The 15,161-nt window shown below is 37.5% G+C and overlaps 3 protein-coding genes across 3 annotated transcripts; all 3 read right to left on the bottom strand.

The window, feature by feature from the left end:
- Positions 1 to 260: 260 nt before the first annotated feature.
- LOC101307289 (tetrahydrocannabinolic acid synthase-like) lies at positions 261 to 1,865 on the bottom strand. The gene has a single exon (XM_004295388.1). The coding sequence runs from the start codon at positions 1,863 to 1,865 to the stop codon at positions 261 to 263; it is 1,605 nt and encodes a 534-aa protein (XP_004295436.1).
- A 1,291-nt stretch (positions 1,866 to 3,156) lies between these two features.
- Positions 3,157 to 5,615, bottom strand: LOC101295982 (tetrahydrocannabinolic acid synthase-like). The gene has a single exon (XM_004293649.1). It carries the CDS (start codon positions 5,107 to 5,109, stop codon positions 3,490 to 3,492), a length of 1,620 nt encoding a protein of 539 aa, XP_004293697.1. The 5' UTR covers positions 5,110 to 5,615; the 3' UTR covers positions 3,157 to 3,489.
- A 943-nt stretch (positions 5,616 to 6,558) lies between these two features.
- LOC101294538 (cannabidiolic acid synthase-like 1-like) lies at positions 6,559 to 8,517 on the bottom strand. The gene has a single exon (XM_004293644.1). The coding sequence runs from the start codon at positions 8,509 to 8,511 to the stop codon at positions 6,874 to 6,876; it is 1,638 nt and encodes a 545-aa protein (XP_004293692.1). The 5' UTR covers positions 8,512 to 8,517; the 3' UTR covers positions 6,559 to 6,873.
- Between the last annotated feature and the right edge of the window lie 6,644 nt (positions 8,518 to 15,161).

Raw genomic sequence — 15,161 nt, forward strand, 5'->3', positions numbered from 1 at the left:
CCAAAACTAGCAAAACTTTACTCTACTCCTGAAATAACACATTCGAACTAATCTCAAGACTAGCTGAAAATTGGATGCCAATGCGATTCCGTTTATAGAGAAGTTAGGCTCTACTCATCCCCATGTTATGGCTATTCTTGCTATCTTGGCAAAATGGCAAAGATATTTTTTATTGAAGGAAATGAAAGGAAAAAAAAGAAGAAAAAACTCAACAGTCTTAGCTGGCTGAGTGTGTCATTACCTTCCTAACTAATTCCTGGTTATGCCTTGCGCGCAAGAGGTGGGATGCTCTGTTCGTGCCTGAAGAAGTTATGAGGATCAACCTTTGTTTTGATCTTTATCAATCTGTAAAAGTTGTCCTTGAAATACCTGGTACCCCAAGCACTTGCTTCAGCGATGCTGGTGTTCTTTTTCTTGTTTATCCCCAAATCAAGATCCCTGTAATTCACATATGCTTGCCTTGGGGACTTTGTAACATAAGGAGTCATGTAGCTGTAGAGCTTCCTGATCCAATCTATGTGCTTTGCCTCGTCTTCATTTGCAGCTAGCCATCCAGTCAAGTACTGAATTTTGAAGAGAACTTTTCTGTGTGGGAATGGTATTGCTGACTCTGAAATTTCGCTCATCACTCCCCCATATGGATTCCAAATAATCAGAGAACTGGTTTCTTCCAACATCCTTTTCCATATCCCCTCAAGCGCAGTTTCAGGAATCGGGTCTTTGACAAAGTCAGATTTGGCTTTGAAGTAGCTCTTGAATGGGGGTTTTCCTTGAAGCAAAACCTCAGGTCTAGTTCCATTTGCGTAACCTGCTATGTACATCACAGAGTTGAGCCAATTTGATTCTGTACAATCTTTTCTTGTCAAATTCAGCTCAGGGAACCCTGTTTGCATAACATTGAGGAGCCTTTTAACACCTCCAAGGAATTGACCTTGGAAAAGAGTTGTGATAGTTCTCTTCCCACTTATGCTGTCAACTACTGTTGGTTGTATCAAAACTCTTATATTGAGATGTCTATCGAGCTTAGTAGCAGCTACTTGTTGCCATCGGTGGAGCAGCTTTGTGGCACCTTGTTCCAAGGTCTTGGAAACAGAAAAAACTGTCACAGTTGATGGAACAGGAACCAACTTTATCTTCCACCACAGGATGACTCCAAAGCTTGCTCCTCCGCCACCTCTGATTGCCCAAAATAGGTCTTTTCCCATGGTCTTTCGGTCAAGAATTCTGCCGTTGACGTCAACTATTCGGGCATCCAGGACGTTATCAGCTGCAAGGCCATATTTCCTCATCATAGTACCATATGCACCTCCAGTTATATGACCTCCCACACCTAGACTCGTGTAAAGACCAGCTGGGAAGCCGTGTGTTCTGCTTTTCTCTGCAATTCTGTAGTAAACTTCACCAATAGTGGCTCCAGCTTGAATCCATGCACTATTGGATTGGATATCAACATTAACTGATCTCAGCTTGGAGAGGTCTACAACAATGAAAGGTGTTTCAATTTGGGACACATACGAGAGACCTTCATAATCATGCCCTCCACTTCGGACCCTGAGATGTATTCCAAGCTGTTTTGAACAGACAACAGCCTTTTGAACTTGGGAATCATCAGTTGGTGTGAAAATGAACTCGGGCTTTGGCTTTGAAAGGAGCAGGTACCTGAGGTTTTGTGCAGTTGAATTTAGGATGGTAGTGAATGCAGAACTGTTTGAAGTGAAAAAGGTACTAGAAAATGGAACAGAAGCATTAGAATGATATGAGAGGCATTGGATAAATCTGTTTTGTTTTGAAGATGGTGGTTTTGCCGACGAAGATGATAACAAAATGAAAAGAAACAGGGAGAAAACTGAGTAGTTTGAAATCATCTTGTTGCCTTGTTTCAATGTCTTTGGGTGTTGTGGAGGACTCAGCTTAGTTTCTGTGTTTCTTTATAGATGCATGAAGGTGCATTGAATGACACACTCGAATATATTAAGGCATTCTGATCAAGTTAGATTTAACCTCAGATTCCGGAAATTTATCTGGATTCAAAGGTGTGATCAAGTGAATTATATATGAGCATGGAAAACAACTGGTGTGGTACTGATCTGCTGTCCATGTGTTTGATCTTGATCACGAAGCTTCAAACAAATGAAAATGGTAGTCTTGGTCTATGGCTTTATGTTAAAAGTAATTGAATCATGTGCTTAATCTTTAATGATCTCTTTATGGCTGGAAAATTCTTTTGGCATCTGAAAGAATGAGATGATGTGATGGGAAAGACGGAGCATGTCTTGAAAAAACTTACCACCCTGAATTCAAAACAATCAAAATAATTGAAGGAAATAATTCCATAATACGCTCAATGTCACTTACATGCACCCCTTTCCATCTTTGTTCTGTTCATGCATGATTCCTGTACATGCTTTGAGGTCTTCAGATTCCACAAGAAACCCGTAACATAGAGCGGTGGCGGTTTCTTTCCAGCAATCTCCAACGGAACAATAAATCTCAGTTCAGTTTGAACATGCTCATAACTGAAATCTGCAACCAAAGCACTGCAAACTCAGTGAATGGAACAGCGATTCAAAATGGGCCGGCCCATCGAAGCCCAACACAACTGGGGTAAACTTTGTATTTTATAACCAAATTTAGAGGGAAAACCCAAACCAACAAATTGGGGGTGTTCATATGAATTACAGAACACAAATTTGGAAGGCGCAGACTCTCAGGAATCCAGATGAAATCAATTTGAGGTAAAGCTTCAATCTTGACTTCTTTTTCATCACTTACAATCCCAATTGAAACTCAATTTGATTAAATTGTACTTCCCACTCCAAAATTTAATTCTTTCACTTTGTAATTTAGGGTTTCCATTGACTTCAGATTTCAGATATCAGAATCCAGAATCTGTCTATTTGAACTGCAATGGCCAATGGATATTCAAAATTGAAACCCTCTTTGCTGACTTAAGCATGTGTGGTTGTTTCTTTTATTTTTCCTTTTTCCTTTCTCCAGCTTTATATAATTTGCTGCGTTTTTCTTTTCTTTTGGTACAAAATTTGCTGCATATTGTGCTATAATTTGTCCTCATATTCATAGAAATTGTGATTTGGTATTCAAGTTATCTGTTATATGAAAGCATCAACCGATCATTACAGTTGAATGTTTTTTTTTCAATGTTACATTACAATTGAATGCTAAGACTAAGCTTTCCTCAGTTATTTGAGAATTATTTTAACAAAGTACATACTTTGAAAACCAATCAAGGCCTTGAGGTTTCTCAAAACTAGCAAAACTTTACTCTTGAAATAAATATCCTTTGAACAAAATTTCAAGACTAGCCGAAAACTGGATGCTGAGGCCTTCGGTTTGGTGAGTAGTTAGTCTCTACTCACCCCATGTTTTGGCTATTCTTGCTATCTTGCCAAAGTGATTATTATTTAAGGAAAGAGAGAAAAAAAAACACAACAGTCTGAGCTGACTCTTACTGTGTTATTACCATTATAACTAGGTTCTGGTTTTTCTTGCCTGGAGCGCAAGAGGTGGGATGCTCTGTTCATGCCTGAAGAAGTTTTGAGGATCAACTTTGGTTTTAATCTTTACCAATCTGTTAAAGTTGCCCTTGAAATACCTGTTACCCCATGCACTTGCTTCAGCGATGCTAGTGTTCTTTTTCTTGTTTATCCCCAAATCAAGATCCTTGTAATTCACGTATGCTTGCCTTGGGGACTTTGTTACATAAGGTGCCATGTAGGTGTACAGCTTCCTAATCCAATTTATGTGCTTTGCCTCGTTTTCATTTGCACCTTGCCATGTAGTCAAATACTGAATTTTGAAGAGAACGTTTCTATGCGGGAAGGGTATTGCTGACTCTGATATTTTGCTCATCATTCCCCCATATGGATTCCAAATGATCAGAGGAGCGGTTTCTTCCAACAATCTTTTCCATAGCCCCTCAAGCGCAGTTTCAGGAATAGGGTCCTTGACAAAGTCTGATTTTGATTTGAAGTAGTTCTTGAACGTGGGTTTCCCTTGAAGCAAAACCTCAGGCCGAGTTCCAGTTGCATAACCTGCTATGTACATCACAGAGTTGAGCCAGCTTGTTTGTGTACAATCTTTTCTTGTCAAATTCAGTTCGGGGAACCCAGTTTGCATAACATTGAGGAGCCTTTTAACACCTCCTAGGAATTGACCTTGGTAAAGAGTTGTGACAGTTCTCTTGCCACTTTTGCTGTCAAGTACTGTTGGTTGTATCAAAACTCTTATATTGAGATCTTTATCGAGCTTAGTTGCAGCTACTTGTTGCCATATGTGAAGCAGCTTTGTGGCACCTTGTTCCAAGGTCTTGGCAACTGTAAAAACTGTCACAGTTGATGGAACAGGAACCAACTTTATCTTCCACCACAGGATGACTCCAAAGCTTGCTCCTCCACCACCTCGGATTGCCCAAAACAGGTCTTCTCCCATGGTCTTTCGGTTAAGAATTCTGCCGTTGACATCAACTATTCTGGCATCCAGGACGTTATCAGCTGCAAGGCCATATTTCCTCATCATAGTACCATATGCACCTCCAGTTATATGGCCTCCCACTCCTAAGCTCGTGCAAAGACCTGCTGGAAAGCCATGGTTTCTGCTTTTCTGTGCAATTCTGTAGTAAACTTCACCTATAGTTGCTCCAGCTTGAATCCATGCACTATTGGCTCGGATATCAACATTAACTGACCGAAGCTTGGCAAGGTCTACGATAATGAAAGGTGTTTCAATTTGGGACACATATGAGAGACCTTCGTAATCATGCCCTCCGCTTCGGACCCTGAGATGTATCCCAAGCTGTTTTGAACAAATTACAGCATATTGAACTTGGGAGTCATGCGTTGGTGTGAAAATGAACTCTGGCTTTGGTTTTGATGGGACCAAGTACCTGAGGTTTTGTGCTGTTGAATTTAGGACGGTAGTGAATGCTGAACTGTCTGGAGTGAAAAAGGTACTAGAGAATGGAATAGAAGCTTTAGAATGATATGAGAGGCATTGGAGAAAACTATTTTGTTTTGAAGATGGTGGTAGTGCCAATGAAGATGATAACAAGATGAAAAGAAACAGGGAGAAAACTGAAGAGTTTGAATTCATCTTGTTGCCTTGTTTCAGTGGCTTTGGGTGTTGTTGAGGAATCAGCTTAGTGTATGTGTGGGTTCTTTATAGAAGCATGAATGTGCATTAGTGTTCACTTGATGAGCTAATGCACATGTCATATGGTGTTGGGATCACATAGCCTAAATGGTCTCAATTTTATGAGTTTTGTGGAATATTGACTTCAACCCCCAAATATTCTTAGTAGAGTTCCCCGCCTACCATCACTGAGATAGTTCACAGCACCACCAATACGGCAGAGACCTGGTGGGAAGCTGAGACCATATGCTGCAAAAATGTGGTGAGGCTTTTAATCTATGGTGTTAGTAAACCTGAAGTTTTGTAAAGAGGACCAAACATATATGAAGTGAAGGGTCGCTGTATAGCAATTACGGAACTTCTAGAAATGAACAAGGTCTGCTGCAGAGGAAATTGAGCAAAGAGAAAATACTTCTTAGGTTAGTCTCTCGTGCACTATCATTGCTTCTGTTTAGCTTATGTTTGTTGCCAACTTTTTCAATAGGATGTATTGAAGCAATTGAAACCGGAAACTACTATAGTATCGTTATGTGAACTGGGCATGAATTTTCTTTGATTGAATAGTTTAGCACGTTGATGAAACGAAAGAAATAGAAGTGTAAACTTTCTTTTGACCTGTAGTAGTATAATTTAGTTATGATTCCATTAACAATAACTTTCACTATGTAAAATTGGTCTAAGCAATGATCATTTTCTTTTTGACTTGGGTGACTCTCTCCCTAAACAGAGATTTTTTGTCAGAAACTCAGAGTTGAGTTTATATCATTATTATCAATCCACCCATAAAATTTCTAGCTCCTGAGAATCTATGCCCTTTGTTCATATAAGAATGTTTAGGTTACTGTGACTAGTGCGTCTGGCCCAAAAATCTCATTCAAATCATGGGTGTTGAAGCATGGGTAATGACTAATGAGTAAAAATGAGAATTTGTGTTTCAAAGTCATGTTATTGGAGATATCTAATTGCCCCCACTATTTTGGAGACAAATATGGATCTGTAAATTTACTTAAAAGAGTACTTTGGAACTTAAGCACAATGCTTCTGGAAGAACAAAACCTTAATGTTTCACCAACGAGGTGCCTTGTTCAAGTTTAAGGTAAACTGTACACTAAACTCATGGGCATAAGTTTGGTCCTCTGTAATATAACTAACATGAATATGCACCCTCATTCATCCACAGCTTAAGTGGTTTCTTTATGCAATAAATTTGGTTTATTCAATTTGTTTTTTCATCTTTCTAATTATTGCAACAGGGACTATGACTTGCAGGTGCCACATGCAGGTTCAAGTTTGCTACCTGGAAAACACTTGAAAGAGATATGTCTTCAATTGCTTTTCCGTGTGTAGGAGTAGGTATTTGTTTGGTTTTGCTTGATTTGTTAACTACAGGGACTTGAACAAAGTTAACCTAATCCGTTCACAATGTAAGGGAAAAACAAATACATACAATTAATTTACATATTACATTATCTCCTAAAAGCTAAACAATCCCATTGTTCCAGCTCTTTCCTATAACAATCCATTATTGCAGGTCCCATGTAAATTGGAGTACATCACTATTTCTACAACAATTGAATGTTGATACCCAGAGACTTATTTGACAATTCTGCTCCAGTATATAGAATCAGGCAAACATTTTCTTAAACAAAACATACTAACGAATAACCCATCAGATTCTTACCACGCTTCAAACGGCATAAATATGTAGCTGTGGCTTTTCTATGATCACCTTGCAGTTGTGGATGATGTTCGTAGAGGGAGTGGAAGAGGTGGGATGCTCTGTTCATGCCTGAAGAAGTTATCGGGATCGACTTTGGTCTTGATCTTGATCAGTTTGTTGAAGTTGTCCTTGAAATACCTGTTACCCCAAGCACTTGCTTCAATGAAGCTTGTGTTGCTCTTCTTGTTAACCCCCAAATCAAGATCCCTGTAGTTCACATATGCTTGCCTTGGGAACATTGTAACATAAGGAGCCATGTAATTGTACAGCTTCCTAATCCAGTCCATGTGCTCTGCTTCATCTTCAGTTCCATTTTGCCATGTAGTCAGGTACTGAATCTTGAAGAGCACTCCTTTTCTGTGTGGGAAAGGTATCTCCGACTCCGAAATCTTGCTCATCATTCCTCCATATGGGTTGAATATCATTAAAGGAGAAGCTTGTTCGTACAACCTTTTCCATATCCCCTCAAGCGCAGATTCTGGTATTGGGTCTTTGACAAAATCTGACTTGGCTTTGAAGTAGTTCTTGAAAGTGGATTTTCCTTGAAGTAAAACCTCAGGTGGAGTGTTACTTGGGTAACCTGCTATGTACATTACAGATTTCAGCCAACTTGTTTGTGTGCAATCTTTCCTTGTCAGACCAAGTTCCGGGAAGCTTGTTCCCATAACATCAAGGAGTCTATCAACACCTCCAAGAAACTGAGCTTGGTAGATAGTCATGATAGTTTTGTTGCCACTTTTGGCGTCGAAGACCGTTGGTTGTATGATAACTCTAATGAAGAGATCTTCGTCAAGCTCAGTAGCAGCTACTTGTTGATATCTATGAAGGAGCTTCGTGGCGCCTTGCTCAAGGGTCTTGACAACAGAAAAAACTGTCACGGTTGATGGAACAGGAACAAGCTTGATCTTCCACCAGAGAATGACACCAAAACTAGCTCCACCACCTCCTCTGATTGCCCAAAACAGATCCTCTCCCATCGATTCTCGATTGTGAATCCTGCCACTAGCATCAACAATATGGGCATCGACGACATTGTCAGCACCAAGGCCATACTTCCTCATCATGGTACCGTATGCACCTCCAGTAATGTGCCCACCAACACCTAGACTTGTGCAAAGTCCGGCAGGGTAGCCATGTGTTTTACTTTTCTCTGCAATCCTGTAGTAGACTTCACCAATGGAGGCACCGGCTTGCACCCAAGCGCTGTTGTCTTCGATGTCAATGTTGACTGATCGAAGCTTGGCAAGGTCTACAATGATGAAAGGTGTTTCTGTTTGGGAGACATAAGAGAGTGCTTCATAGTCATGGCCTCCACTTCGGACTCTCAGATGGATTCCAAGCTCTTTTGCGCAAATGACAGCAGCTTGGACATGAGAGTCGAGCATTGGAGTGAAAATGAACTCAGGTTTTGGCACTGAAGGGGTCAAATAACGGAGGTTTTGTGCAGTGGACTGTAGGGTAGGAAGGAATGTGGAATTGTTTGGGGTGATGAAGGCCTTAGAGAATGGTATCAAAATCTCCGTGTTATCCGAGAGGCATTGGCTGAAACTATCTAGGGTTGAAGTTTTGGGATGTGCCCATGAAGCCGATGATAACAGAAGGAAAAGAAAGAGGGAAAATATTGAAGGGTTTGGAAGCATCATTGTGTTGCTTGGTTTGTTTAAGGTATGAGGTTGTGTTGAAGAAGTGGCTTGATGTTTGCTGCTTTATAGAAGCATGAAGATGGTGTCTCAGTGACACCAACGAGAGTCTGATGAGGTAATGGAGACGTCAGTTGAGATCATTTGGGTCACTGGTCACTATTTCAAATTTTCAATTGCATCTGTTCTTGAATGTGACTCGTCTAATGTGAGCTACTCTGTACGGCTCTACCTGTACCGTGATTTAAGTATGGATACAGATTATAGAGTGTATTATAAAGGATTAATGGTTAGAAATTGGTGATTATATACAATCTTCCACATTTGATGATGAGTCGGATTTCCAACTGATGGAATGTGGTATGTTTCGAGTGGTAGACTTCATTCTGATTGTATCGAATCTTCTAGATAAATAATTCTGATTATTTAGAGCCGAATCTACAAATTTGAGACTATATTGTTCCTGGATCCGGAAATTAACTAACTTTTCGTGTCGGCAGTTGCAACATAGGGCACCTACAATTGCAAAGGAAGAGACCAACAACATCCAATGCCTAATACCCCAGAATTGATAAGCTTCTACTCTTAATAACAAAAGGACATTGATTGCCAACTTTGTGTAAATAGGGACCAATTTATTATCCCAAAAAAAGGGACCAATTCAGCATTCAATACTGTTCTTCATGTACGTACTTTTAGAATCAATGTCCCAACGACCCAAGATTTTCTCCTTGTGTTCTTGCTTTGAATTCAAGTTCACGGGTATTTTGCAAAATGTTACTTAATTTTGTTTAAGCAAAACAATAAACGAAATGGAAACTTGGAGTAGAAACAATTCTGTTTGAGTGAAAAGGAGTGTGTGCTCGGATTCATTTGCTTGATAACATTTAGATCGAATGCTTTGCGGTTTATGATCTATGCTCAATAGTTTAGGGTCTAGAAATTGAAACCTCTTCATTCTTTTATCTACCCTCGTTCTAATATAGAATTAACCTGCATATTTGCATGAACTCGACCTAACAAAATTGCTTTTGCTACTTCACGTACGTGCAAGAAATTAATCGTAATCATTGTTATTAGAATATAATCTGATTGTTTAATAACTAATTCTGTAGATTCTGGATTGGGGAAGATCGATTTTATCGCATTCAAACTAAAGAAAACACTACGCAAAGAAGAAAAAAAAAATCAGACAACCATATCTTGCTTGTAAAGTTGCAAACAGCACCATTATCATCACCCAAATTTAACCGCAATATCTAAAGCGAAAGGAAGCATATGAAAAGATGGGAAAGGAAACAAAAATAGTGCAGCAAAGCGCGCATCAAAATGTGATACACATTCACAGTTCTATATATGTTCAATTGACAATTGCGTGTCACTACCATGTTTCATCTTGAAAAAGCTTATAATCATTGTCAATCCACAAATCATTTTTGTGGCCCTTAAATTAGTTGCTTTCTCTTTATGTGAAAGCCAGTTTTTGCTTCCAGATATTCTTCATTTCCTTATCACAAAACTCACACTTCCTTTAAATTAGGTCTGATGATTCAAAAGGAAAAGATCGTCTTGAACATTATATAATGAGAAAGGGTGGTCTGAAAGGTCTGCAAGGAAGAAAGTGTGTATATGTCAATGGTGGAATGTCTCAATATGTATGGGAATTTTACTAGTGCTATTACACGAAGTACTTCATTACCTCAATAATGGAACTCTGCTTTTACATCCTGTTGTTACTGAGTTGATAGTCATTGTTAGAGTGCACAAAGGAGAATGGAAGTGTATCTATATGCTTACACGGCAAAAATAGCCGCTCTCTCTCTCTCTCTATCCTAAAATTCATTGGCTATGACTTGAAGCTAGAGACACCTCTTTCCTTTCACTCCTAAGGTTGCTTAATTGGTAGTTTTCTCAAGTATGTAGCTTCTCTTGCTTGATGATCCATCTAATATCAAAAATGCGTATAAAGTAGGAATATCACTTTTATCGAAGGAGTTCTCTTTAACAAAGAAATACCAAATTTCATCATGAATGTGAGATATAATTAACATAATATATTATTCATCTATGATTTTCTGGTTCACATAAATCAAAACATTTTGTTACCAGAAAAAGTTTGTATGTGATAGCTTCAGTTAACTACTAGCTAGCTATCAATAAAGATAAATTCAATGTACGTGTTGAGTCCATAAAAATTTGTAACTCAAGGGGTCGTCCATTGTTTTGTTCTAAAAATTAGATAATCTAACTAGGCATATTCTCGTGCATCAGAATTCAAACACTCATTTCGGATTATATCTCTCAAGGTAAGGTAAAGCTTCTACAATTGACATTGCTAAAAGAGTAACAAGGTGTTTGCATTAGTTTCCTCCATTATCTCAAGTAAATTAGATAGCAAATATAGCTATTAGAATAAGAATCCATATATTATATATTTGGTTCTTTTCGGTTTAATTTAACAAGTTATACATAAATGAAGGGGATGACTTGAAATTGCATGATTTGAATCATGAAATATATACCAAGATGCCAAAACATGATACATTAGGTGCATGCCCCCTCATTTTTCACCAAACATTTCATTTTTCACATGAACATACAATTACAATGTCTTTTTGTTAGAACTAAAATTTCATTATTAGGGTGAAACCTATGAAGAAAGAACATCATTAAGCCACAGAGGACTTTTACATATTCAAGGTCAGAAATCAAAAGCTCATGTTTGAATGTGATGCCGGATCGATGACATACAATTCAATTTCAAGTTTTCAACTTAATCCCAGAGAATGTTTGACTGGAAAACTTATACTAATCTAGCTGCGCACTACTACATCGATCATACAAATTAAGAGCTGAGAGCTTTATTAATTCTGCCGCTTAATCAGCTCCATCATCAATCTTTCTGAAGATCGATGCTTCTCTTTTCAAACGCTGATTGTGCTCTATAATATACAAGTTACATACTGAAGGGTCCAAATTGAGAGGAAATTAAGCTTTATTTCTTTTAAGCCACAATCTGCGTAATACATTTCACCCTCGAATGTCAAATCATGCACCAACGAAGATTGAGTACCCAGCAACTTTGAAATGCATGCTTTGCATTATTCTACCAATTGTCAAATATTTGCAACTTTGATTAATTACCACTCGGAAATTCTCTAACTAGGCCTTGATTTGGTTCCATATGTTCAATATCGAACTCCAATATATATACATGGTCGCTAGTTCGAATGACACAGTCGAATATATATGTTAAGGCATGCCGACAGATTAGGTTATAATTAACCTCAGATTCAGGAAGTTAATTTGGAATCAGTACTGGTGTACGTCATTAGGTGAATTATGAGTATGGACAAGAACTACTTTCTAAATTAACTGGTGGTTTGGTGTACTGCTCGGCTTTCCAACCCAAATAATTATCAAAATCAAAGTACGTAGTTGCTTTTGATCTTCTGTTCATGATGTGTGTGTGATCCGGCCATCACGAAACTTCAAATTAAGGAAATGGGAGTCGTTTGTGTTAAAGTACTTGATTACATTCAATGGTTAAGTACATGATTAGTAATCTGTAATGATCTCATGCAGACTCATAATGACATGATTTCATGCACTTTCTTATTCCATCTGTCTGTGCTTTAAGAAGAAAGGAACAATATGTGATCATCACTCTTTATTAATAATCGTTTCGTTATCTAATTAATCTAAATCATCAAGGATATGATCTTTAAAATTACTAACTTTTCCTTTAGTTAGAACGTAGAACATCGACTGCTATATATATAATTATTGGGTAGAGGCGAGATTTGTGGATTTGTTAGCTATGATTGAGGTGATGGGACAAAGCTAGTGAGCCTTACTAGCTTGTTGATTCATTGTCTCCCTCGTCACATTGTTCTTAGAGATTGTTAAGTTGTCTATTGGTGCTTTGTTCATTTCTAAATTAATATGAACGAGTCTCCAAAAATTATTCTGGAAACCTAAAGTTCAAACAAATGCAGCTCCAATTAAGCACACAGATTTCTGAAAACCCTAGAGTTCAAACAATGCGGCTCTAATTAAGCAAACCGATATTGCATGTTTCTACAACCATGAAAAGTTATGTTTTTTTCATCAAGACTTTGTTAAGATATAAATCACACATCAGAAATATATGACCTTGTTTGTGAGTTTATAAATGTTCGAGCCATTTCATCCATAGCCAATTAGTTTTATATATGAACCTCAGACTACTTCATCATGGTATCAGAACGGGCTACGTACCCACGTCCACGTGTGAATGCGTAACGGCCACACAGACTCTATGTCCACCTAAAAGTTATCTATGTGTTAGGTTTAAAAATTCGCCACACGTGCAGGATCGTGTTAAGATATAAATCCTACATTAGAAATATAAAACATTGTCTCCGGATTACTACTCTATCAAACTTGTGGAACTATTATCGACACAAATTTTTTTAGCAAAAATATCACACTCCACCCATAATCACGATACTTTCATTGATATAAGAACACTAGCTAGTGCAATTTTAGATGTGTCATGTAATTAGGACCACCAGTTTGAGTGACACACATTCGAATAGTACTGAGTGGACGGTTAATTATTGGAAACACAGTTCCAACTGAGATATGTGAATAAGGCACGCACGCCAAGATAGAAGAAATCTATCTGCAGGGTGGTGTCATATTAGCTCGAACACATATTTGAGTAGAGACAACAACTAGTTTCTAGATTTCTGGTATAGTTTGGTATACTGCTCAAGTACTCAGCTTTCGAACCCAATTATTTTAACAAATCAGTTGTTTTTTTTTTTTTTTGATGCTGTACGTGTTCGTCGGAGGATGGGGATCCACTACTCACTTTCAAGTAAATGAAATAGCATTCTAGCTAGCTAGCTAAGTTTGTTGTCATCTGTTTGTTCTGATGATAAGTCTATCTTTAAGTTTAGAACAGGGACAGTCGCAAGATAAGTAAATTAATGGAAACCTTTTTATATATGATCTCAGGGAGAAGATCGGTATTGATGATTTCATGCATACGTACTCATCCGAAGAGAAAACACTGCCTTAAGAACTAGTGGATAACTGGATATATAGAGTAGAGAGGCACCCTTGTGAATCTTCGTTAGACAATAAATCTGATGAGGATTTACAAAAAAAACATCTTTAAATAGCTCATTTCCATTTCATATAGTGGTATAGTATTTTTTTTTATAAATATGAAATGAAGTGATACTAACTTAACGTGTTTATCTTAAAAATCAATCAACTCTCAAACATTATATTTAGTTCTGTGTAACATCAAATATATCATGTTAGGTAATTAATTAGAGCAAATTTATTTAAGTCACCAAGTTTTTGTATATATAGGTTTGTTCTTTTTAAACAAATTACCTGTTCAAAAAAAAAAACAAATTAATTATGGTCAATGTCCACTGCCCATATTTTTGAGACCAAATGTTCTTTAGGGCTCCAAAAGAGCTAGAATTAAAGCCCAACCCGTCTATCTAGTTGGCCCAAACCTATTTTGCTGACATTGTTTATCTTTGACAACGAACATTTCGTTCTCTCTCTAGAGGCTTCATGGAAATATTTGGGAGGATGTGTGGATAGCATCTTGTTTATTAGTAAAAGTAAGATAAATGTCTAATTCAGTGAGGAGGTCCAAATGTCAAACTGCCAATTTTGATGAAATGAGTGAAAACTTCATAAATTAAATGAGAAAAAAAAGAGAGAATAATACTGATAAAGAGATATTAAATGAGAAATTTGCTGTAAGCATATACAACTTCCTCTGCTCATATAATCATAACAAGGAAACAATGTATCTTGCAATCGTACTAATCCATACTTTAGTTCTAGGTTCACATTTCATGCTAGTTTCATTCTAAAAATAACGTATTTATGATTATTTAGAAATTTCTAGATCAGTTATCTCCGTTATCTCAACAAAATGAACAAGTCACAGTCTCTGTTCGCTACATATGCATGACATTATATACGATTTGGTCATAAAAATCATGCAACACATTATTTACTTGATCATGCTAATGCAAATACACCGTGGTTTCATGATAAAGATGCATACAATACAATGATTTTAAGGTTCTGATAGCTTAGTTAGTTAAGATATTTAACTAACAACTTTGATGTTATGATTTCAAACCTCACAAACATACATAAGACGTGTGAGTTATTAACAAATTTTTCAAAAAGAAAAAAAAATAAAGGTTCCCGTCCAGCCCTCTTCAGCTCTCTTCACATAAAAATAAATAGTAAATACATATTGATGGAACAATAAATTAAAGCAATGAGAAATTAAGTGCAATCCATCTCTTTATTGTAGATTACTTTATTTTGGAACCTAAGCCCATTTGTTGGTTGACATTCTACTTTCTACCGGATGAAAACACTGGGATGCTTTGCTCATTCCTAAAGAAGTTGCCGGGATCAACCAAGGTCTTAACATGAACAAGTTTCCTGAAGTTGTTCTTGAAGTACTTCAAACCCCAAATGCTTGCTTGTGCATAGCTTGTATTGCCATTATTGTTCCTCCCCAAATCAAGATCCCTATAATTCAGATAGGCAGCTCTAGGAGACTTTGAAACATACGGTGCCATGTATGCATACAACCTTCTCATAAATCCAATATACTT

This window comes from Fragaria vesca, linkage group LG3, assembly GCF_000184155.1.
Source record: "Fragaria vesca subsp. vesca linkage group LG3, FraVesHawaii_1.0, whole genome shotgun sequence".
Classification (NCBI taxonomy): Eukaryota; Viridiplantae; Streptophyta; class Magnoliopsida; order Rosales; family Rosaceae; genus Fragaria; species Fragaria vesca.

Excerpts from the sequence above, each read along its gene's own strand:
- LOC101307289 (XM_004295388.1), bottom strand. The coding sequence starts at position 1,865 with ATGATTTCAAACTACTCAGTTTTCTCCCTGTTTCTTTTCATTTTGTTA.
- LOC101295982 (XM_004293649.1), bottom strand. The coding sequence starts at position 5,109 with ATGAATTCAAACTCTTCAGTTTTCTCCCTGTTTCTTTTCATCTTGTTA.
- LOC101294538 (XM_004293644.1), bottom strand. The coding sequence starts at position 8,511 with ATGATGCTTCCAAACCCTTCAATATTTTCCCTCTTTCTTTTCCTTCTG.